The sequence below is a fragment of the Papio anubis genome, chromosome 2, assembly GCF_008728515.1.
Source record: "Papio anubis isolate 15944 chromosome 2, Panubis1.0, whole genome shotgun sequence".
Classification (NCBI taxonomy): domain Eukaryota; kingdom Metazoa; phylum Chordata; class Mammalia; order Primates; family Cercopithecidae; genus Papio; species Papio anubis.
The window spans coordinates 107,162,629-107,188,830 of NC_044977.1; the positions used below are offsets into that span (position 1 = coordinate 107,162,629).

Here is a 26,202-nt window from a genome sequence, read left to right on the forward strand (position 1 = left end):
AGGTTGCAGTGACCCACGACTGCACCACTACACTCCAGCCTGGGTGACAGAGCGAGACTCCGTCTCAAAAAAAAAAAAAAAAATTTATTTTTTGAACAGGGAATACTTTCGTGTGTTTCAGACTAAGAAATTGATTTTATACGTATTTATAATTATATATATATATACACACACGTATGCAGTAAAGTTTCATTTTTACTTGTCCTTCAGTCACCATTTCATTTCCTCTTACACACTAACGTTTTCAGTTTCTTATTTATCCTTCCAGTTATTTTATGGACATACCAGTAAATATACACATCTATTAATATATCCAGTATTTTCTCCATCTCTTTTTTGCACAACCCTTTAAATATATTTAAAATAAAACAGAACAACAAATTTTCGGTAAACAAAATTTAATACAACCATATAGTCAAGTAATAATGGTTAAAAGACATTTTATTAGATACAACTTTTAAAAAACTAAACTATGCAAGAAGTATATTTAAACAACACATGTAAGTATTCACGTGCTACAACTTAACTAAGAACAATGAAATACAAAGCATTCTTTTCACTATGAAGACTCTGGAGCCTCTAATTGAAAGCAAATGACCTTAGGTCTATACTAGTTATAAAGCAGATTATACTTTTGTTCAACTCTAAAATTGTATTGTCTTAGAGCTCCAACAACTCTTAATAAAAATTTAAATAAAGAAACCATGGGGGAGGGGTGATAGGGAGGGAAGAGTAAGTGCTTTTTCAAGAAAGTTAAATGAAAAAGCCTGAAGAGGGAAAAAATTGTACATAAGTATGGAACAAAAATAAGTATACTTTTTTGACATTCGATGTAGATACTGCAAATGAATTTACACGGGTTTAATCAATGTAAGATAGATATTTGTCTGAATATTTTAAAAAGCACCTAGGTATCAAAAAATAAAAACAAAAAATATAATGAAACTCCAAACATCCAACAATCTCCCTTAACATTCTCATTCTGCCAAGCAACCACACGTTGGTGCTTATTACACAATTTAAGAAGGGGAAGTTTATTTATTCTATAGGAAACAAATATGAACCTTATCTAAGGTAAGCTTCATTTAGATTGAAAAAAAAGTTGAAATAGCACTAGAGAACTTAAGGCACATAAACAAATTCAGGTGCAGTTATTTTGAAACCATTAAAACAAATTCTTTTCTTTGGAACAATATATAAAATAAGTTATGAATGTTGCTGTTTTTAAAAAATTTATGATGATAACCTTCAGCACTAGGAAAATTTAATATCTAAGGCAATCACACAAATGTAAAACGTTCATATAAAACATTAAAAAATGTCTAAAGTGTCTCTGGAATTATTCATTCACACTCCTGGCTCAAATGGTTTCTGGTGCCTAGCATTAGATGTGACAATAATGATAGCTAGCTAGTCAAACCTACTGCCTTAAAGATCAACCAATTCGCTCCATTCTGGTTACTTGGCATGGTGAATTTATTTAACTAAAAAGAATAATGGGGTGAGGTGATGTAAACCTGGTTTTCAATAAGATGCACAACAAATTCTAATAAGGCCAAAACTCTGTTGAGGTTAACTGGTGTCTTGAGTTTACTAAAATAAAGGCAGTCCATAGGAAGCCTTGAAGAGCCATTATCTTACCACTTGGCACCACCTAAACACCAAGCCCTTCTCTCTGAAAATACAGGCCGGGCGTGGTGGCTCAAGCCTGTAATCTCAGCACTTTGGGAGGCCGAGGTGGGCGGATCACGTGGTCAGGAGTGATCCATCTCTACTAAACCCCCTCTCTACTAAAAATACAAAAAAATTAGCCGGATGTGGTGGCATGCATCTGTAGTCTCAGCTACTCGAGAGGCTGAGGCAGAATCCCTTGAACCCGGGAGGTGGAGGTTGCAGTCAGCTGAGATCGCACCACTGCACTCCAGCCTGGGTGACAGAGCAAGACTCCGTCCCCCTGCCCCCCAAAAAAGAAAATACAGTTTGAAGTAGATGTCTTTTCCACATATAAATCTCAAGACATAAAAGGCACACACAATTCAACTCCTCTCTTTTCATATATGGGTTCTCACAGCAATTTAAAAAATCTATTGCCATATCCAGACAACAGGAAAAAACAAAAACAAAAACAAAAACAAAACATACCTGGATTGCTTATTGACAAAAGTGGTGTAATTGAACCTTTGTCTTTCCTGAGTTTCAAAAAGGCTATTTGACAGTAGAGATACATAAACAATTCATATTCACTAAGATAAAATGTATCAGTCCACAAAACATTTTCATCTTTTTAAATATAAAAGAATCAATGTTCAACCACCACCATGTGTGAAGCCCCTTTTTCCAAATTAAACTTACTCTAGAATCATGAATTGAAGATTATTCAGTTATGGCACTTTACACCCCAAACAAGCAAAAGTAACAAGTTAATACCCTCCCTGAGTATTTACATCATCTTATCACCTGGTTTAAATGGAGTAAATACCTATATTTCAATCATCTAGGAGATAAAAAGGTTACTGAAGATCCAATACGCTAGTATTTCATACCTGTGCAGTAAAGTCAGTGGGAAGATTACAGTAGAAAAGGAGGAGGTTCTACTGTTGTAAAAATTAGACCACTTTTGTAGCTGACTCACATAGAGGAAAAACAGAAAAGGATTAAAGTTCATTAAAAACAAACAAACCTGTACTTTTCTGTTCTACAAAGCATACCTTTGAATTCCCTTTCCAACTGAGGTATCACAGCTGGGTTTAGCAAACTCATCTCTTCTGACCTTGTAAAACTAAATTGTCATAAAGATTCTGATTATTCACAAGTCATCATTACTAATACTCATCATGTACTTTCAAATGTAAAAAGTTGTAGAAATGCCCAAATAAAAAAATCTTCCAGAATCGAATTTAGCATGGTCAACTAATTTTTACTTTATATGCTTTTTTTCTGATCATCGCACACTGCTAAAATCTGTGGTGTTTGGTATATATGTGTGTATACAACCATACTATCTACATACATACACATGTACATATATAGATTCTAAACCAAAGGTTTATATGAGCATCACCTATCAAAGGAAAAATCTTTATGTGATGAGAGAATGAATACAATCTGACACCAATTTGGCTGATATATCCCTTTTGGTATAGTAATTCTACTCTAAAATTCTTGTTTATTTTATCAAGTCTAATGCTATTATTTATCAAGAATTAGTAAAGGAAGATAAATATTAAAAAATGAAAATATAAGTTGGATAACTTTAAAATAGTTATTTAAATTTTCTAAGATTCAACGTAAGTTCTTGGTGGCCTTCAATATAAATTTTAACTACTTAATTTATGTAGTTTTAAATTATGTAGAGAAAAAATTAATATTGGTATGAGGTCTGTGCTTAAAAAAATCTGTTTTTCAGGATTTCATTTCAAATTTACTATAATAAACACATGGATATTAAAATAAATGTATAACAAAATAAAAGTAAATAGTTAATACTTTTTACAATAGACAAAAATACTGGAATACAAAGTTATCTTGAGAAAGTCTTTTTTTATGTGAAGTCCTGTATTCATGAAATGGACATGATCTTACAAATACACATGAAAATAACAACTATCATTTGTAGAATCCCCATTTACAAAATACTTTTTCACACATTATCTCATTTACTGTAAAGAATTTCTGATCTAAATAATTCTATTATCTATAAGAGTATAATGCAGATGTTTACTCTAAAATTAAAGTACAAGTATCCAAACTGTACCTACATTCTTTCAACTAAGATGATAGAAAATTGTTTTCTGAATTGCTGTTATCACAAAATGGTATTTTAAAATTATGATTTGAAAAATAAAAATTCCCTAACAATTTTTAAGTGTTTTAGAGTTTTCCTCAGAATGTAGATTCTAGCTAAGCATTAAAGTTTAAAAAATGTCTATTTGAAATCTCTGTATCATTCTAAGATGAGAAAACAATGTAGCTTACCAATGTCAGGCTTTTTATTTCAAACTTGGTTTTAACAGAAATCTGGTGACACTCTAATTACATATTTGCATCATCCCTTCTGTCACAAGAAATATACAAATTATAATGTGAAAGACAACAGTGACTGGAAGTTAACCTACAGCAGGCTACCTAGAACATCCCTAAATGTTGTAAATTATATCCATCCACGCGGAATCACAATAATCACTTATGCTGTAGTTCCTGCCATATCCATCTATTTGCATTAGAAAAAAAATTCACATTCCTCTCTGAAAACTGATAAGCTTTATAAAGTGGAGTTGAAAAATCTAGACAAAAGCAGTCTGTCTACTGAAGCTTGAAAATGCTGATTAGTATTTTACACAATGGGGGCCAAATGAAAGACTTATCTTAAAGATGGGAACTACTGCTAAGTTTTTTCAGATAACTAATTTTAAAAGAAAAATGGACCCACTGAGATAGGTGGTCCCTGCTTTATCCTATTAAAGGTACCGTAACAGTAGAGCCTCTCAGGAATTTTAGCTGTTCACTAGAAGTTAGGATAATCAAGGAAGAGGTCCTCACCCAAAGCACCATACTAATGAGGTCAAACCCTACTGGGCTAGGGAAGAAAACCTATCCCTATTTTTCTTTTTCTTTTCTCTTGAGACAGAGTCTCACCCCGCTGCCCAGGCTAGAGTGTGGTGTGCGTTCATAGCTCACTGCAGCCTCAAACTCCTGGGCTCAAGCAATCCTCCTGCCCCAGCCTCCTGAGTAGCTGGGAGTACAGGTGTGAGTCACTGTGCCTGGCTGTCTGTCTCTGGTTTTCACAAGACAATATTGCAAAATGGGTTTCAACTGCTTTATCAAGTTAAGAAAAGAAACTTTCTTAGAAGATTGAAGAGATGATGCATAAAAACTTTGAGAGCCATAGTGGGTCATTTTTCCTTCAATGGCCATTCCATTTTTCTCTTAGGAATTAACTTGTCATTTTAATCCCCTCTGTAGGGGCACTTATTTTTCTATCTCCTACCTAATTTCCCCCTAAAAACATGTTTAATGTAAGACAGCAATTCTAAGAATAAAGTCACAATAGTTCAGTATTTTATGATACCTGAATTGTCATTACATTTTTATCAATTACAGAAAAAAACTCTTCAATAAAATTAATCAATCTGGATATACTTTGTTAACAACAAAGGTTTTTAAAACTGATTTTTTCTCCTATAATGCATTCTAAGCATTAACTTCTTCAACCTAAATGATGCCTCAAGTCATGCAATTTTCTCTACATATATGACAAAATAAGGAATATACATACAGATAAACATACACAATAAGTGAAGACACCATTCACACGTTCCTAAAAGGTCTGCAGACAGACATTTCCTAATTCACATAGGCTTCTTACAAATACTTACAAAGGTACACTCCTCAAAGGCCAAGTAACAACCACCATTACCTTTAACAAAAAAGTTTTTTTTCAGTTATAGGAAAGGCTTTATTACAGTTTGAAAGATTGATATTTTGAGGAGAAAGGCACCAAATTATTATTTTTACTACTTTTTGCATATGGCACAAAGGAGATATGTGAAGTTCCCACTCTAGAGTTTTTAAAACCTCCCATCTTGGATTGGTGTGGCTTCTTCGGTGAGGTATCCTGGCTTCAGAGTTTAAAACATTTCTCATTGTATCTATGAATAGTCACACAGCCATGATAGGACACTGGCCTGGGCATTGCAGCTACCCCTGTGATGATACTTGTTGCAGGATCATAACAGAGAATAGTGTCTGTGGCTTCTCCATTTTCCCGTCTTCCACCCAGGATATATATTTTACCATTACACACAGACATACCACAGTTTTCCTGTTTAACCAAATACATAAACAAAACATTAACCATTGAAGATAAAGGATTTGGTAACAAACAGAAAAGCAAAATAATGCTTTAACACAGTCAAAAAAAGGGAGACATGATATAAGCTAAGGTCCTTTGGCCCAACTCTGTTCTGTGTGTGAGTGCTGGATAAGTTTGCATGAATGAAATGAATGTCAAGATAGATGATATGTCAGTTGTAGCCATAATAAATAATGAGACCATGTCCTTTGTAGGGATGTGGATGGAGCTGGAGGCCATCATCCTTAGCAAACTAACACAGGAACAGAAAACCAAATACTGCATGTTCTCACTTATAAGTGGGAGCCAAATGATGACAATACAGGGACACATGGAGGGGAACAAAATACACTAGGGCCTTTCGGAGGGTGGAGGGTGGAGGGTTGAGGGAGGAAGAGGATCAGGAAAATAACTAATGTGTACCAGGGCTTAATAACTGGGTGATGAAACAATCTGTACAACAAACCCCCATGACACAGTGTATCTATGTAACAAACCTGCACTTGTGCCCCTGAACTTAAAATAAAAGTTAAAAAAAAAAAAAGGATTTTATGTTTTATGTAATTGGGGCCAAGATGTGGGAGGTAGGTTGTGGACTGATAAAAGGGTTTTAACTTAATGGTAGTTAAGCAAAAGCATCTTTAAAGAGCCTGGCTTGCTTCTCCTATTACAGGAAGGTTATTATAGAAAGTGGCAGTTACATGACCAAGGAGTAGGAACAATATTCATTATATGGGATTACCCACAAATTGAATGAATGAATGAGGAAAAAATTTATAACTAAGTTAATGAAACACTGTTATTAGGAGCCCTGACTGGGCCATATAAATGTTTCAAATAACATCTTACAGTTAACTTCCCACACAATGGGATTCTAAGCTAAATTTTATTATTCTCTGTCAATAATACAGTTACTATACGAAACAAATATTCTTGCAAGGATGAGAGTGATTCTTCAAAAACAAAACCTGGCTGGGCATGGTGGCTCATGCCTGTAATCCCAGCACTTTGGGAGGCAGAGGCAGGTGGATCACTTGAGGTCAAGAGTTCGAGACCAGTATGGTCAACACAGTGAAACATCATCTCTACTAAAAATACAAAAAATTAGCTGGACGTGGTGGGGGGTACCTGTAATCCCTGCTACTCGGGAGGCTGAGGCAGGAGAATTGCTTGAACCTGGGAGGTGGAGGATGCAGTGAGCCAAGGTTGCACCACTGCACTCCAGTCTGGGTGTCAAGAGCGAAACTTCATCTCAAAAAAAATATAAACAAACAAACAAACAACCCTACATTAACAACGGACTCACTATTACATGGATCTAATTATACTGCAGGCCAGATATTCTTCCATTTCCAATTAAAGTTTCCCTTTAATTCAGAAAGTTACTGCATCTTATTATCCTGGTTCCACATAACCAACAATGAAATAGGTTCTACCAATGAGTTCGATAAGCATTTTTACTTGGCCAAATTTGCTGTATATAAATTTTGCTCTTATAGAAGAAATTAAATCTTCGTGGCTTTATATAATAGGATACTATCTTTAGGTCTGAAAGAATTTGTGAGTACTTAAAAATGCCTATATTAGAATTTACAGACACCCAGAACGACTTAGCCCATTATCACATAGTGAAAGACACTTTTGTTGAGAATACCACTACCCCCTATGAATTGCACCAATTATGGAACAAACTCTAGTATTTTTCATTTAAAGCATAATGAGCTCTTTCTATAAGTTCTTAAAGTTCTGAATATAATAAAAACAAACAAAAACCTTAGTTTTCAGGTACAAGGTAGTTCCCACTATTGAACCTTATAGTTATTTTGATGATGATTCTAAAATAATATATAATTACATGGTTTGGTAATTAGTATCATTTCAGATAATAATGCTCAGAAAAGCAAACAACCTTGAAACCAAGTATTCATATCAGGAAATTACATCTATCTGATGTAATAGTGTATTTCATGCTAGTAAAATACCATTTACTCTATGTGTTTGTTTATACATAGGAAAAACTTAGTCTTCACTCAGGAGTAAGGGCAGCTCATAGGAAAAATAATTTATCAATACATAAAGCTTTAATTTTTTTAAAGACTGAAATGAAACATGATCCTAACATTGCAAAACAAACAAAAAAACCCAAAAAAACCCCTCTCCTTGTCATTTTTGTATGCTTAAATGTTAAAATGTCAACAATAGACAAAAAGAATCAGATTTCTTTTCATTTAATTATTCTAATCTTTAATGACATTTTAAATACCTGGTCTCCTGAAGAGAGAGAAAAAAAGTCTTCATCACTGACTTTTTAAAAAAAAAAATCCCACAGTTTTTTTTAAAGGATGTTCCTGACAGGAAAGCAAAATATGTTTCGAATAATAAATTGTGTTTTTAGGAATTACGCAAAGTCAAAAGAGGCATGGAAACGGTGAAGGACAAACAAATAAATAGGCTGGGTCCATTAGGACTGTAAAACATAAAGACCTCATTTTTTTCAGCTCTTTTTTGCATTTAATATTCTAAGCACTTTTCGCTTTGGGAGGCCGAGGTGGGCGGATCACAAGGTCAGGAAATCAAGACCATCCTGGCTAACATGGTGAAACCCCATCTCTACTAAAAATACAAAAAATTAGCCAGGCGTGGTGGCGGGTGCCTGTAGTCCCAGCCACTCAAGAGGCTGAGGCAGGAGAATGGCGTGAACCCAGGAGGTGGAACTTGCAGTGAGCCGAGATCGCGCCACTGCACTCCAGCCTGGGAGACAGAGCGAGATTCCGCTTAAAAAAAAAAAAAAAATTCTAAGCATTGTTAAAAGCAACAGTATTGGGTTCATTTAACTGTATACAATTAAATTAGTTTCATTTATCCTTTTTCATTAGTTAGCATTAAAAAGGTAAACAATCACTTACACATGGCTCAAAAATTACCTATCAATAACGTGTGCATAAGGCCGGGCACGGTGGCTGTCGCCTGTAATCCCAGCACTTTGGGAGGCCGAGGCAGGCAGATCACCTGAAGTCAAGAGTTCAAGACCTGCCTGACCAATATGACAAAACCCTGTCTCCACTAAAAATGCAAAAATTAGCCGGGTGTGGTGGCATGCGCCTGTAATCCCAGCTGCTTGGGAGACTGAGACAGGAGAATCGCTTGAACCCGGGAGGCGGAGGTTGCAGTAAGCCGAGATCACATCAGTGTGCATAGATGTATTTAGTAGCATTGGTGGTAAGAATAAACAGAGGAGAGAAAATAATCCCCTAAATCCCAGTACTAGATTTGAACTTCAATGATTTGTCTTCATTAGACTTAATATACTTCTGATCCAAATGTTTATTTTCTTTAAATTTCTAAAGTCAATGAATGTTGTTTAATTAGAGAAAATGTGCCATGTGTGTCCTATTATTATTTTTTTCTCAGTTTTATCTCAATAACCTAGTTAAAAAACATTCATGCAATATGCTACATACTGGCAATTATCTTCCTAAACTGTTACTGTTTTATACAATATAACAAAGTTCTGAATAAATGGTAATTCTTTTTCTTTTTTCTTTCTTTTTAAAAAAATTGTTTTTGAGACAGGGTCTCACTCTATCACCCAGGCTGGTCCCTAACTCTTGGCCTCAGGTGATCCTCCTGCCTCAGCTTCCCGGGGTGCTGGGATTATATGCATGAGCCACTGCACCCAGCTTGAGCAGTAATTTTTTTTTTTTTTTTTTTTTGAGACGGAGTCTCGCTCTGTCTCCCAGGCCGGAGTGCAGTGGCGCGATCTCCACTCACTGCAAGCTCCGTCGCCTCCCGGGTTCACACCATTCTCCTGCCTCAGCCTCCCAAGAAGCTGGGACTATAGGCGCCCGCCACCACGCCTGGCTAATTTTTTTGTATTTTTAGTAGAGACGGGGTTTCACCATGTTCGCCAGGATGGTTTCGATCTCCTGACCTCGTGATCCGCCTGCCTTGGCCTCCCAAAGTGCTGGGATTACAGGCGTGAGCCACTGCACCCGGCAGAGCAGTAATTCGTAATAAAAATGCATTATTCTTTACAATCTTCACTGAAATAAACCAATAAAAAGCAGCTTAGATTTTTTAAAAATTAGAAATAAGTCTCAATACTTGACCACATGAGGATTCTCATGCAAGTAGGGAACACTGTCGCCTCTACAGGGCTGGAGAATGGTTTTCCAAGGGAGGTCCCTGAGCTGAAGAAATGTGATTTATTTTTACTTAGATGTGATATGAGAGGGAGAAAAGGTAATACTCATTCTGTACCATGAAGCTGAAGTGCCTATTTGTCCCTTTCATTAACTGGGGCAATGTTACTCCATATATATTACTAATTGGAGACTATACCTCAATGTCAACAACTTTAGAAAAATGGTTTTATATTCAAACCCTATTCACTATCCTTATAATCTATGCTGTACCTCTAATGTATCTTGCAAATAATATTATCTTAAAATTAAGTCTCTCTGGTACTTCCTCATTTGTTTACTTATTCGATATATATATATTTACTATGCACAAATAAATGCAAGATACATACAAGATGAGTTAGAATAGTGTCCTCAAGAAGACCAAATTCCAGTATAGGAAATAAACATTTATACCCATAAGGGAATATACAATTGCCATAAGAGGTGTGAGTGCTTTAACAGATCAGAAAGCAAAAAAGATCCATTCTGCCCAAGTTAAACTCTGTTGTACTGAAGTGGTCCTTGAAAGATGAGTAGAATTACAAGTAGAGAAGGTAAAAAAGGCATTACAGGCTAAGATGACAGCATGAACCAAGGCAAGAACATTTATGATCTGTTTAGAGACTACAAATGACAGATACTTAAGGTACCTGAGGTAAAGTTATAGAATGTGAAGCTGAAAGGTCAAATGAAGGTCAGGCAGCAGAAGGTCTAGAATGAAGTGGTAAAAGTTTTGGATTTTATTTAATAGGCTTCCAATCAAAGAAGAGACAATAAGTAGATTTATTGAAAAATAATAGGCTGGCCACGGTGGCTCATGCCTGTAATCCCAGCACTTTGGGAGGCCGAGGCAGGTGGATCACAAGGTCAGGAGTTTGAGACCAGCCTGGTCAACATAGTGAAACCCCGTTTCTACTAAAAGTACAAAAAATTAGCTGGGCTTGGTGGTGGGTACCTGTAATTCCAGGTACTCGGGAGGCTGAGGCAAGAGGATCACTTGAACCCGGGAGGTAGAGGTTGCAGTGAGCGGAGATTGCGCCGTTGCACACCAGCCGGGGCGACAAGAGTGAAACTCCGTCTAAAAAAAAAAAAAAAAAGAGAAAGAAAGAAAGAAAGGAAGAAAAATAATTGATGGCAAAATGAGCTAGAGAGACAAGATACTAGAGAACGGAGGACTAATTAGAGTATTTTTGTTTGTTTAGGTAAAAATTGGTAAGAACTTGAACAAAAGTAGAAACAACAGGAATGGAAAAAAATAGGAGAACTGATAGGCTAGATTAATTCAATTTAAGAGAAGAAAAAGATAATTTAATAAATTATGTTTCTAGGTTATTTGGAAATATAGAAAAAGTAGGTTTGGGGAAGAGGGTAAGTTTTATTTGAAATTTAAAGTCTTGAAATACCCATGTAAAATATCAAATAGGCAGTTAGAAATTTGAGTTTGGAACACAGGAGAGAGGCTTTGATGGTGATAAAGACTTGGAAGTCATCAGTGCTGAGTAGTAAATGAGGTAATTCAGGAAAGAGTATAAACTGGGAATAGGACAGAGGACAGGCTCAAGGAACACCCATATTTAAGGACTGGGTAGAAAAACAAGAGAGTATGAACGAGAGTGAGGAGATTATTAGCAGTGACCTTTAAGAGTACATCTCTAGAGTGGTATGTGTAGAGCCAGATTTTCAGCATCAGAACCATCAAGCATTTTGGGGGTGGAAGGAAAAAGAGCCATGAATCAAAAGGCAGGGAAAAGGCCTTTTGGGAGGTGGCGGTGTGGGTAAGGAGTAGGGCTCCGGGTAGAATATATGGATGAAAGAAAGCTGAGCACAGCCATTTCCTTTATAACAGAAATAACAGATTTCCCAGCCTCTAACCAAAGAAGCAACCAGTTTGGGAACATTTCTTCTCTTCTGAAATATGAAAGAGAAGGGATAAATACTGGAGTAGGAGTGTGAAAAAAAAAAAAAAAAAAAAAAAGAACAGCCCAAGTGCAACAGATACTTCTCCATGGGATGGTAAAAAGGAAGTTATTTCAATAAAACAATTCCTTGGAAGGAGTTCAAAACAGGTTACCATATGCTTTATGTGGAGTTTTAAAAAACATATAAAATAATTCAAGCAAACATGAAATATTTTATTTCACTTATTTATTTACTTTTTTGAGACGGAGTCTCGCTCTGTTGCCTAGGCTGGAGTGCAGTGGCATGATCTCGGCTCAGTGCAACCTCTGCCTCCCAGGTTCAAGTGATTCTCCCTCCTCAGCCTCCTGAGCAGCTGGGATTACAGGCGTGTGCCACCACGCCCAGCTAATTTTTAATTTATTTTATTTTATTTTTTTTGAGACCGAGTTTCACTCTTGTTGCCCAGGCTGGGGTGCAATGGCGCAATCTCGGCTCACTGCAACCTCCGCCTCCCAGGTTCAAGCAATTCTCCTGCCTCAGCCTCCCGAGTAGCTAGGATTACAGGTATGTGCCACCACGCCCAGCTAATTTTGTATTTTTAGAAGAGACAGGGTTTCTCCATGTTGGTCAGGCTGGTCTCGAACTCCTGACCTCAGGTGATCTGCCCGCCTCGGCCTCCCAAAGTGCTGGGATTACAGGCATGAGCCACAGTGCCCGGCCATAATTTTTTATTTTTCAGTAGAGATGGGGTTTCACCATGTTAGCCAGGCTGGTCTTGCTCCTGACCTCAAGTGATCCATCCGCCTCGGCCTCCCAAAATGCTGGGATTACAGGTGTGAGCCACCATGCCCGGCCTGAAACATTTTAAAATTTAAATTCCAGTGTATTAATAATGATTATGTACTTGGTCCCTCTTAGATTTATTTTTCTTTTGTACTGCTTTATGTTATTACCTGACGGCTGAATGTATTCTGTACGTGCATCCAGTAATCTTCAACTGGATCATAACAGTATATTGCCTTGGTCAGTCCACCGGCAACATAGATCAGGTTGTTTAGGGATACAGCTGTTATACACCTCTTGGCAATTGGGATAGCTGCACGAAGTAGCCAAGAATTGGTTTCTGGATCATAAGATTGAACCTAATGACATATAAAAATATATAATTAAAATTTCTAAACAAAAATGGAAATGTACTTAATAAAGAGTCTACCAATACCTACAAACATTATTTAAAATAAATAAAATCCTATTAATTCAGAGAATTAAGAGAGGTTAGCCTGATAGTGAAATGTCTGAATTATGAACATTCTCAAATAAAATGAAAATTTATGACTATCAAGCAGAATAGAGTACCAAACACACAGAGATTGTTTCTAGAATGAATGGCCACCAGGTTTGTCAATTAAATTAACAGTATAAATTTTTTTACAATCGGATAAAATGGATAACTATGCCTCATACCTGAATATAACTTCTTAATGGTTTTAGGGAGTCCTTTCTTCAAAAGAAAACAAGTAAACCTCAATTCAGTCAGTATGCTCAGTATGCTCTGAACTATCACAAATTCTGAATTAATACATTCTAAATAAGCAACATTTGATCACATTATTTTAAACTGAATTTAGAAAAAGAATGAATAGATTGACGACATTCAGTTAACATTGCTAAACCAGCTAGGCATTAGACACTTTTTTCCAGAATAAACATTTCCTGAGATGTCAGGATAGCACGTATTCTTTTGTCCCAGGAGTTTACTGAATCGGAGCAACTTTGAGCCATCCTCTATTTACACTATGGAGGTTTCCTTTCCTTTCCTTTTTTCTGAAAAATACTTCGAAAGAATGTAGAAAATGACCCAGTTGGAAGCAGTGTATTTACCGTGTCTTACCATTTGCTAATTCACTTCCCAACTGTGTTTTGTGTAAATAGTTTTTAGATTCTGTAGATGATAGCAAAGGTTCAGAACAATTTATTCAGTACAAAATCTCCACACAGACCGTCTCATTTCAAAAAGATTGGATCACATTTGTTAGAGCAAATTGTTAGATATACTAGAGTGTCACTTAAGCAACCCAGAATTCAATGTTTTTCTCCAAAAGTATATAGTACCAGAAATTTTTAAAAAGAACCCTCACACTAAGTGACCTGGCTACCTACTTGATAAGCCTTCTGTATTTTCCTTCTTGTACTTATCATTGGTAATTTCTTTAAAAGTGCATGGCTTACCTTATCAGAACAAGTATTATCATCAGGTCCTCCACCAATCACAAACAGTTTGCCTACACAGCTAGTCACTGCAGGAGAGCTCACTGCTTCCTTAAGGGGAGCAACTTCAGTCCATCGATTTGAAAAGGAATCATAACATTCTACGCTGCTAAGTCTGTTTTGCCCATCATAGCCTCCAACAACATATACCTATATGTAAAATACACATGGAAAAATCTTAATTATCAAAAGTCTGAATTTTGAAGTAGGTGGTTAAAGAATTAAGGGATCTCTTCTCTTTAAAATGCTAAATAAATATAATTGTAATATATTTAGCTCAGAGTTTCTGAGCTTTTTTAAAAATCATCATCCCCCTACCACCATCACAATCCAGGGAGCCTTCTTAGGTATTTTATTCCTAATAGTCTTCCCTCCATAAAATTTTAATGCCACAAATAAATTGTGTATCTATTTACCTTAATGTATGTATAGCTGTGCTTTATACATGAAAGAGTACATGTTTTTTTTTCACCTTCTAAGAACCAATCTTTGCCCCCTTGGGGGTAATATTGGTCACACTGAGAATTGTACAATTTTTTTTTTTTTGTTTTGTTTTGTTTTGTTTTGTTTTTTTTGAGACGGAGTCTCGCTCTACTGCCCAGGCTGGAGTGCAGTGGCCGGATCTCAGCTCACTGCAAGCTCCGCCTCCCGGGTTTACGCCATTCTCCTGCCTCAGCCTCCCGAGTAGCTGGGACTACAGGCGCCCGCCACGTCGCCCGGCTAGTTTTTTGTATTTTTTTAGTAGAGACGGGGTTTCACCGTGTTAGCCAGGATGGTCTCGATCTCCCGACCTCGTGATCCACCCGTCTCGGCCTCCCAAAGTGCTGGGATTACAGGCTTGAGCCACCGCGCCCGGCCGAGAATTGTACAATTTAGCTTAAATATTCACACTTATGGGTAATGAAATATTTGATTATTATAAAGTATTAAAGCTCTGAAACTAAAATATTAGGAAAAAATTACTAGACTATGACAGTGCTGAAGGCAGGCCTATCTTTTAGCCCCTACAATATCTAGAAAAGTACTTGACACATAATGAACTCTAAAGTTCACAGAGCTTTTATGTACATTTTCTTTTCACAAATACAAGAAGGGTAGGGCAAATTAATATCTTTATATGACAAGTGAACCAATCAGTAAGATATTTATTAAATGGTTTATATGCAAAATATCCATTAAGCATCATGGTTTAGGGAACTTTCAACCTAACAAAGCTCTCCAGCAGCTTAACATCCACATTTCTCTCTCTCTCTTTTTCTCTTTTTGGAAATGGGTTTCATTCTGTTGCTCAGGCTGGAGTGCAGTGGTATGATCACAGCTCACTACTGCCTCAACCTCCCAGGTTTAAGTAATCCTTTCACCTCAGCTTCCCAAGTAGCTGAAACCACAGGTGTGTATCACCACACCCTACTGATTTATTTTTATTTTTCATAGAGACAGGGTCTCCCTCTGTTGCCCAGGCTGGTCTCTAACTCTTGGCCTCAAGCAAAGTGTTGGGATTACAGGAGTGAGCCATCATGCCCAGCTCACATCTCTCTTAATGGACTGTCCTCATTAACTCTTCCCTCCATAGCTAATTAACTGCTAAGTCTTCTTCCGCAGCATCTTTCACATCTACCCCTTCCTTTACGTTTCCCGCTGCCATCACCCACTTGAGGGTCCACAACACTTCATACCTCTCAAATAACCTCCTGGCCTCCATGCTTGTTCTCTCTAAACCACAGATTATTCTTCCTAAAAAAAACACTTTATCAATTCCTCTTAATATTTCAACAATGAATGTCTAAGGGTCAAGGCCAAACTTCATACCTTGTCATTCAAATTTGTCCACAATTTATCTTTCTGTGTGCCCCCAAATTTCCACAGTACTCAATGCCACTTATATCATGCATTTCTCACTTTATGTTAAAATAATCTGTTGGTGAGTTTGGGTCCCCAGCACCACTCAGCTCGACAGGTTAAGTAACTTACAAAAGCTATATGGAGTATATACACAGCTATATGGAGTATGGAACTTGTGGCACGATGTAGCAATTAAGGGCACAGGCTTTGGTCACCAGCTCTGCCATCTAATGTAAGGGCAATTTATCTACCCTTTTGGAGACTCAAATTTATTTCCTCAATTTTATAATTTTTTTTTTGAGACAGAGTTTCGCTCTTGTTGCCCAGGCTTGAGTGCAATGGCGTGATCTCGGCTCACTGCAACGTCCACCTCCTGGCTTCAAGTGATTCTCCTGTCTCGGCCTCCTGAGTAGCTGGGATTACAGGTACCTGCCACCATGCTCGGCTATATTTCCTCAATTTTAAAATGCAGACAATAATAGTATCTATCACATGGCATAATTTTGAGGATTAAACTTTAATACATACTCCTAAATGTGTAAATTAAAATATAATACATGCCATGAGCATCAAGATAAAATGCCTCTAGATTAAGAAAAGTCTGAGTTTTTGCCTCTGCTTTCTCATTTTTTGTGTAATCTTGGGAAGTGACTTAATCTCTTTGGGGTTATTTATAAGATGACCAAGTTACATGAAATACTCTCCATTATTCCATCATCCCTTCCTACTCTAAGATTTTTTTTCTTTTTTTTTTGACAGAGTCTCACTCTGTCACAGGGCTGGAGTGCAGCGGTGTGGCTCACTGCAACCTCTGACTCCCAGGTTTAAGTGATTCTGCCTCAGCTTCCTGAATAGCTGGGATTACAGGTGCCCATCACTTTGCTCAGCTAATTTTTTGTATTTTTGTAGGGACAGGGTTTCACCATGTTGGCCAGGCTGGTCTTGAACTCCTGACCTTGTGATTCACCTGCCTTGGCCTCCCAAAGTGCTGGGATTACTGGTGTGAGCCACCACACCCAGTAATTTTTTATTCTTTCTTGAGGATTGCAGCCTAAGACACACTTCTAAGTTACCTTGGGGAGTGCTCCCCTAAGATTCTACATTCTAAACCATCCCAGGTTTCCTTAAACTGAGTATTTATAAATTTAAGTATGTTTTATAAGCTTGAATTAAATCTATATTGTAATTTTAGCAAAATGGCTTCCATGAATTGAGCACTTGCTATGTAGGATAGGAATGATTCCTTTACTTTACTGATTTAGTGCTTCTAAGCTTTGGGTATCTTCAACTCAAGTATACTATTTTGTCAAATAAATTTGAGTTTACCAATATATACATGGTTTTTGAGACATTAATACTTTTCATTTGCCTTTGTATGTCCAAACTAAATAATTATAAATTTTTAAGTCAGATAGCATCTCCTTCCAACCCTGGATTATTTTAGCCCCTCTTTTCCAGTAATATTTTATCCTTCTTGAGGCACAGTCTCAAACACTATATATAATATAGTAGGTACTGACAAACCAAATGGTTTTAGAAAAGATTCCATTAACATGTTATTTCCAGTAAATCTGTCTCAAGGTCCTCATTATTTCATTGGCCATGTAGACAACAGCAGCACACTAGATCCAGGTCGTTAGGAATTAACAGCTTTTAAACTGTGTTTTGAGCTGGGCATGGTGGCTCATGCCTGTAATCCCAGCACTTTGGGAGGCTGAGGCAGGAGGATCACTTGAACCCAGGAGTTTGAAACCAGCCCAGGCAACAGGATGAAACATCATCTCCACAAAATATGCAAAAATTAGCTGGGTATGATGGTGTGTGCCTGCAGTCTTAGCTACTAGGGAGGCTGAGGTGGAAGGATCACTTGAGACCAGGATGTCGAGGCTGCAGTGAGCCATGATTGTGCTGCTGCACTACAGCCTCAGCAACACAGCAAGACCCTATCTCAAAAAATAAAAACATAAACTCTGTTTTGAGAAGCTCTAGTATTCTACACAGTGGTCCCCAACCTTTTTGGCACCAGGGAGCAGTTTCATGGAAGACAATTTTTCCACAGGTCTGGGTGGGGGACTGGTGGTGGTGGGATGGTTTGGGGATGTAACTGTTCCACCTCAGATCATCAGGCATTAGCTTCTTCTCATAAGCAGCTACAACCTAGATTTCCCTCATATGTGATGTTCATGCTCCTATGAGAATCCAATGTGTGCTGATCTGACAGGAGGTGGAGTTGAGGCAGTAGAGCTCGCTCAGTGGCTGCTCACCTACTGCTGTGAAATTAGGTTCCCAACAGAACGCTGCCTGCAGTGGCACAATCTTGGCTTACTACAAACTCCGCCTCCTGGGTTCAAGCGATTCTCCTCCCTCAGCCTCCCGAGAAGCTGGGACTACAGGTGCCGGCCACCACACCTGGCTAATTTTTGTATTTTTAGTAGAGACAGGGTTTCACCATGTTGGCCAGGATGGTCTAGATCTCTTGACGTCATGATCCGCCCACCTTAGCCTCCCAAAGTGCTGGGATTACAGGTGTGAGCCACCGCGCTCAGCCTAGTATAGAGGTTTTAAGAAACCCGTGTGAGGAAAGAGAGGAAGGAGGACTAATAAGAGGCTGACCAAGAAAGGTTCCTGATCACCATTTCTGTTTCAACTAGAGCTTTGTTTTTTCAGTGGTGGTACTTAACTGTCTCCATAGGAAGGCCTATGAGACAGCAATCTTTTTAGAAGGGGGTGCTAGGAGATCAGTCGAAGACATATGCAAAAGCAAGTATGCTGCTTTTAGTTGTTCATTAATTTGAGGTGGTTTTGGACGAGCATATGGAGATGGGGGCAGAGAGAAGCTAAAGACTCTAAGGTAATCCTTGGTACAACTGCTGTATTTTCATCTGTTATGTAATACATTTTTGTATTAGATATGACTTTTTAAAAGAGAGTATACAGGTTGAACGTCCCAAATCCTAAAAAATCTGAAATCCAAAATGTTCCAAATCTGAAACTTTATGAGTGATGACATTAATGCTCAAAGGAAATGCTCATTGGAACATTTCAGATCTTGGATTTTTTGGTTTGGGATGCTCAACAAATACAATGAAAATATTCCACAATATGAAAAAAATCCAAAATATTTGGCCTGGTGCAGTGGCTCATGCCTGTAATCCCAGCATTTTGGGAGGTTGAGGCAGGCAGATCACTTGAGCCCAGGAGTTCGACACCAGCCTGGGCAATATGGAGAAACCCCATCTCTACAAAAAATACAAAATTAGCCAGGCGTGGTGGTGTGCACCTGTGGCCTTGGCTACTTGGGAGGCTGACGTAGAAGGGATAGTTTGGGTCCAGGAAGTCAAGGCTGTAGTGAGCAGTGATGGCACCACTATACTCCAGCCTGGGCAACAGAGTGAGAACCTGTCTAAAAAGAAAAGAAAAAAAAAATCCCAAATCAGAAACACTTCTGGTCCCAAGCATTTTGGAAACTCCACCTGTAGTTGTTTTTAAAAAGTTTGCAAACTGGCTAGGTGCGGTGGCTCATGACTATAATCCCAGCCTTCTGGGAGGCCGAGGTGGGAGGATCACTTGAGCTCAGGAGTTGGAGATCAGCCTGGCCAACATGGCGAAACCCTGTCTCTAAAACTACAAAAATTAACCAGGTGTGGTGGCGAACACCTGTAATCCCAGCTACTCAGGTGTCTGAGGCAGGAGAATCACTTGCACCGGGAAGGCAGAAGTTGCAGCAAGCTAAATAATGCCACTGTACTCCAGCTTGGGCAACAGAGTGAGCAACCGTGTCTCAAAAAACAAAAAGAAAGTTTGATTCTCAGGTTCCTACAGACAGTAGATGGTTCAGAACCCAAGTAACGTATTGTTTATAATAATCATTAGCTGCAGTCAAGAATAGGTTTTCTTTAAAAATGTGAGTTTTTAAATTTAAATTTAAATTTTTTTTTGAGATGGAGTCTTGCTCTGTTGCCAGGCTGGAGTGCAGTGGTGCGATCTCGGCTCACTGCAACCTCTGCCTCCCGGGTTCAAGCAATTCTCCTGCCTCAGCCTCCTGAGTAGCTGGGACTACAGGCGCACGCCACCACACCCAGCTTATTTTTTGTATTTTTAGGAGAGATGGGGTTTCACTACATTGGCCAGGATGGTCTCGATCTCCTGACCTCATGATTCGCCCGCCTCGGCCTCCCAAAGTGCTGGGATTACAGGCGTGAGCCACCGTGCCCGGCCTGTTAGTGAGTTTATCTTAATATTTATTTAAAATAAAAAAGATAAAATACATGACTTTGGATAAATATATCTCTGCCTGACTGGCAAAGTTAGTAAAAAGAAAACAAACTGCATGGGTTAGACATTGGCCTGTCTGTATCTGATGTAACTCCTTTATTTTCCAATGCTTCTTAGGCATTTGGACTCCAGTGATGCATGAGAAGAGAAATGTGCTGCACTGCCATGAATTCCAAATTAGGAGAACAAAATATCCATTCAAAAGTACAGTGTCATATTGTTTATATCTTTGGTTTATCTATTGAGGTTAGAAATGGAAGGAAATACAATTTGAATCCAAAATACCCAGAGGGTGAGTAAAATGAAAGATTCAGCTGTGGTATTTACTTTGGAAATGTACCAGCAATAGTAATAAAAAGTGGTTTCTCTTACTTTACCAAGGAGGACAGCCATTTTGTGACGCCATCTGCCTTTATTGAGAGAGGCAACTCTGATCCAAATATTTAACTGTGAGTTATAAATCCAGACATCACGGCTGTTGATTCTTCCACCTTTAAATGCAAAACAATGTACACACAATAATTTATCACAATATAGCTGTCACCAAGAGATCTGTGCCACCAAGGCATAGGTAAAGAAAACATGGAATTCATTCATCTAATTCAAGAATTTGAGAATTCAGCTCAATAAAGACCTCTTGAAGTTTAATGGAAATAGTTCTACAGAGCAAATTTAAACTTTACCAATTGTTATCTTGATACGTGATAATTATAGATCCAAAATAATAAAATACAGGATGTGAATTTTACAAACATAAAACATTATTAATTTAAGAGTAAGACATCGGAAGCACCCAAATAATGGTATTATTCTAAAGGTTTGTTCTTTAAATCACCCATTTTTCAAAAAGCATACTATTGTAAAAAATAAAGTATGTATTGTTATATTTCTCAGTGTGGATAATATATACAATAATCTACAAAGCTGGTGAAATTATTTTACCAATTAACAGACTTCCCATGATAGACACTATAGTTATACTTTGTATAAGTCTGTCATTTTATTTTCTAATTTTAAAGGTAACATATCACATATCATAAAGAAGTTCAAGTTAAGAATTTTAAAGCAAATCTTATTTCATAAACTTTGGGGAGAATTTCAAAAACATGGGTGAATTAGAGATGCTTAATTCTACGAGTACTTCTGACATGCAAAGAGGTAAAGTTTAAAAAATTATAGCATATTCTACATGCATTTGAGAGCATTTAAAATATGACATGATTAAAGGCATTTTCTGGTGGATCTTTTGTAAATCATTCCACGTCATCTTGTACCTGTTTGTGTTTTTTTTGTTGTTTTTGTTTGTTTGTTTTTTGTTTTTGAGACTGAGTCTCACTTTGTCACCAGGCTGGAGTGCAGTGGTGCAATCTCGGCTCACTGCAATCTCCACCCCGAGTTCAAGCGATTCTCCTGACTCAGCCTCCCGAGTAGCTGGGACTACAGTTGCCCACCACCACACACGGCTAATTTTTGTATTTTTTTAGCAGAGATGGGGTTTCACCATGTTGGCCAGGATGGTCTCGATCTTCTGACCTGGTGATCTGCCCGCCTCGGCCTCCCAAAATGCTGGGATTACAGATGTGAGCCACCGTGCCTGGCCTTGTACCTGCTTTTAAGAGCAAAAAGTCATGCTTGGTTTTATTTGTTGTAAACTGATCTTCCTAAAGTGGGAGTATTCACATTTTAAGACACTGTGGATGTTTAAAATAATGAAGCTGTGTCCAAATTAAAAGTAGCTACTGTAATAATTCTATATTTACCTGAAACAAGAATGTCATTCCTTAGAGCACAGACTGCATACTCTGATTTGGTAAATTCTGGAAGCTTAGCCAAAGACTTCCATTCTCCTGTTACAGGATCATAGCACTCAGTGTATGGAAGATTAAATCCTCCAACTCGCTCACATCCTCCAACGACAACTATCACCTCAGAATAGCCAGTGGACCTAAAATAATAATAATTAGTGTACATAAATAATATTACATTAAAATATTCTCAAGATTTTTTCTTAAAACTCTAAAAACAAACCACACACTATTATAAACAGTTAAGTTTCTTCTCTGTGCATGTGCCAAACAGTACAGGCTGGAAATTACTTACTTTGAGAACCTTTACAGGGGAGCTAGTGACATCATTATTCCACAGAAAATTTCTGTTGGTATTTTTTACTATTGGTTTTGACCTGAAAATTGTGAAGCAGTCCAAAAATCCTATCTAACCCAATCAGAACCCTGGGAATATTAAGGATGACTTTCAAATGCAGTTTTGCAGTGATTCAGATATGCATAACCACGCAAGGGAAGATAATGCATTTTTTTCTAACTGTAGGAAAATGGTGCTTTTTCATCAGCTTGCTAGTTCTAAAAAATTAATTCATAGTATAATTCAAGCACCCTTTAAAGGAATATGTATATGTACTTGTTTAGAAATTAATATTTAAAATACAAAGTCAAGTAAATTAAGGTAATCCAACTCAAAATATTGGGTAATCACTAAAAAGGCTAACAGAGTTTATAACAAAGAATGTTAAAGGAGAAAAGCAAGATGAAAAATTGTACATTAGGCATGTTCAATACTATCTAAAAAGTGTATCTGGAAAGAATATACCAAAATGCTAAAGATAGTTGTCTCTGAATTGTGTGGCTCCCCCCATTTCTCTCATTACAAATTTCCAAACCAATAATGAGCCTGAGCTATTTTTAGAATGCAAAAAACAGCTTTTAACACCACTAAAAGAATTCTAATGTTTATGTTAATCACTAGCTTCTGTCATTTTAAAAATTTAAAATAGAGACAGGAATAACCAAAAGCTTATCCACAATTTTTTTGTTCTTAAGGTTCAATTGATAGTTTAGGAATTTTAAAATTATTTAGCTTTTATATTTTTCACAAATATAATCTAAATGAAAATGTTTCATATTTACATTTTATAGGTGCTACAAGTTAAGTCTCACAAGAAAAATGCCAACAATCCTTCTTCTCTTACTTAAATATAGAGGGGGAAAAAAAACCTACATCAGAACACTGATTTGTAATTTTAGTCAGTGTGCTGTTACACAATTACAGTAGGAAAAAAACAAGTAATACTGGCGCGTCTCTTTTAACAGAGCTATTCTAGCTATATTTACTCAGAGCTATGTCAACTAACCAAATCACTTACCTATTCTATGCCAGGCATACTTTTTCCATTATAAAATCAGAAATACATATGGGAGAAAAGAATTCTCTCCATACATGCAACCAAAAGTACTTTTAGGAATCCAGGAAATTATATAACCTTTACCTAGTATTCAGTAAAACATTAACAGAAGGACCCAAATATTATCAGTAATATTTACTATTTTCCAAGTAATTCCAAAATAAAAATATTAAAAATAAAGAGAGCACAGCACCAGATACTTTAGTAGTATAACTACTGATTTATCATTCTTTCCATTAAGTATCATTTCCTAAAACACACTTAAAATCTAAGACAAATCATCAAAAAAAGGTGATATTCCTCAAAGTCTTATTTATTGGTTAATCAAAACAAACACTGTTAGTCACTGAAGTTAAATCACTTCTAACTGTCTTAATATAAAATCCAGAGTAATGATTATATATCATAGGATATTGTTTTATCCTTTCCTTATTGCACATTACTTGGTTTATACTTTCCCTTTTTTTAACTTGCTTGCCTTTTTCAAGACTTCTTAGCCCGATAAACATATGTTATCTGTTTTTGTACTTTGGAGCAGAAAGAGAAAACAGCATGAAAAGCTAATTGCTGAAATATTTAGTACCAATAAATAAAGGGTAACTTCAATGTCTGCTAGAACGTGTGTCTATCTGAAAGGATTAGCAAGCTAGTAGTTTTACTTGTATTAAATATCCTATTTGCAACCAAATGGCTTTTAGCTATATCTGATATTCTCATCAGAGACTGTTAACCCAATAAAAGCATTATTTCTTGAGCTTGGAGAAATACTTATCTCAGGCAGAGAGCTAACGGCCTTAAAGGAAATAGGTTACTCCAGCTGATAATGGCAAGTAAAACAAAATGGCAGGCAAGATGATAGTATAGCATAAATAAAATTTTGGATACCCATGTAATCTGTTTCTAGAGTGAATGTCATGTCACTGTATTTCATTAATTCTTTTTTTTTTTTTTTAATAGAGACAAGGTCTTACTCTATTGCCAAGGCTAGAGTACAGTGGCGAGATCGTGGCTCACTGCCACTCCAACTCCTGGCTGAAGTGAGCCTCTTGCCTCAGCCTCCCAGGTAGTTGGGACTACAGGCACATGTCACCACATCTAGTGAATTTAAATTTTTTTTTTTTGTAGAGACGAGGTCTCACAATGTTGCCCAGGTTGGTCTCAAACTCATGCGCTCAAGTCATTCTCCTGCCTTGGACTCCCAAAGCACGAAGATTACAGCATGAGTCGCCATGCCCAGCTTCATTAATTCTTTAAAGTAAAAAATCCAGGCCGGGTACGGTGGCTCATACCTGTAATCCCAGCACTTTGGGAGGCTGAGGTGGGCGAATCATGAGGTCAAGAGATCGAGACCATCCTGGCCAACCTGGTGAAACTCCGTTTCTGCTAAAATTACAAAAATTAGCTGAGCATGGTGGCGTGTGCCTGTAGTCTCAGCTACTCGGGAGGCTGAGGCAGGAGAATTTCTTGAACCTAGGAGGTGGAGGTTGCAGTGAGTCGAGATTGCGCCACTGCACTCCAGCCTGGCAACAGAGACTCTGTCTCAAAAAAAAAAAAAAAAAAAAAATCTGATTTTCTGCTATGATGCAATAACAAATATTTGTTACTTTAGTATTAATTCTCTCCATTTGCTTCTAGGAAAGTGTGATGACCAAATTATCCTTTTTACAATGGTAATACATCTTTAAAAAATCTTCTTTTATCATTAATTTGAGAAAATATCAAATTAAAAGTTCATGTTCTTTGATTTACGTGAAAGATAAAACAATCATAAATCCATAGGATAGGGCTGGGCGTGGTGGCTCATGCCTGTAATCCCAGCACTTTAGAAGGCCTAGGCGGGCAGATCACGAGGTCAAGAGTTCAAGACCAGCCTGGCCAACATGGTGAAACTCCCACCTCTACTAAGAATACAAAAATTATCTGGGTGTGGTGGCAGGCACCTGTTATCCCAGCTACTCGGGAGGCTAAGGCAGAAGTCCTTGAACCCAGGAGGCGGAAGTTGTAGTGAGCCGAGGTTGTGCCACTGCACTCCAGCCTGGGTGACAGAGTAAGACTCCATCTCAAAAAAAAAAAAATTCCACAGGATATTCTAAACCACATTTAAAAATGTAGTAATTATTGGATTCAATTTAAATATCTTGAAAGGTAAAATAGAGGAATTGCTGGCTGAAATAACTGACCTACTTATAATTAATGCCAAATATGCTAGACATGAGGAGTGCCAAAAAAAAGTGTTGAAAAGTGATCCTGGCTAATAAGAATATCTGAATATATATTTTTAAAACATATACAATAGGAAAGGAAGTATGTCCATGTAGTATGAAATTGGGGAGGAGAAGGGAGAGATATTAGTGATATAGTCTGTTCACTATTCTAAAACCCAGAAATACCTGAAAATCAAACCATCAAATCAAAATAATGAACTAAAATAGAGATACGAGATTTTAAGCCCTAAAGAGACAGAATGGTTCTCTAGTCTTTAAGATATGACAGTTACCAAACTCAGTGTATTAATTTATCTAAAAGAAACTATGCATCAAAAAAGGGGAGGTCAGCTGTAGAAGCAATAAGTAAATGAATAAAGAAATGAATCAAAGAGTAAATGATAATCACAGAGGCAAACATTTGCTGTGCCCATTCAGGTTATTATCTAAGGGAGAGACAATCTAAGCTAAGCTACCTAG

At 37.3% G+C, this 26,202-nt stretch overlaps 1 protein-coding gene across 6 annotated transcripts in view; it reads right to left on the bottom strand.

The window, feature by feature from the left end:
* Window positions 1-381: 381 nt before the first annotated feature.
* The window catches only part of KLHL24 (kelch like family member 24), a 52,115-nt gene continuing 26,294 nt past the window's right edge, over window positions 382-26,202 (bottom strand). For 3 of the 6 annotated variants that reach the window (XM_021934615.2, XM_021934617.2, XM_021934616.2), the window contains 5 exons: window positions 22,080-22,264; window positions 20,692-20,810; window positions 14,164-14,352; window positions 12,888-13,076; window positions 424-5,821 (listed from right to left, as the gene is read on the bottom strand). In XM_021934615.2, coding sequence (XP_021790307.1) covers window positions 5,621-5,821; window positions 12,888-13,076; window positions 14,164-14,352; window positions 20,692-20,810; window positions 22,080-22,264 — 883 coding nt within the window. In that variant the 3' untranslated portion in view covers window positions 424-5,620. Of the gene's footprint in view, window positions 5,822-12,738; window positions 12,789-12,887; window positions 13,077-14,163; window positions 14,353-20,691; window positions 20,811-22,079; window positions 22,265-26,202 lie in introns of those variants that run through there. The other 3 variants (XM_021934620.2, XM_021934618.2, XM_021934619.2) reach the window with 3 other exon arrangements.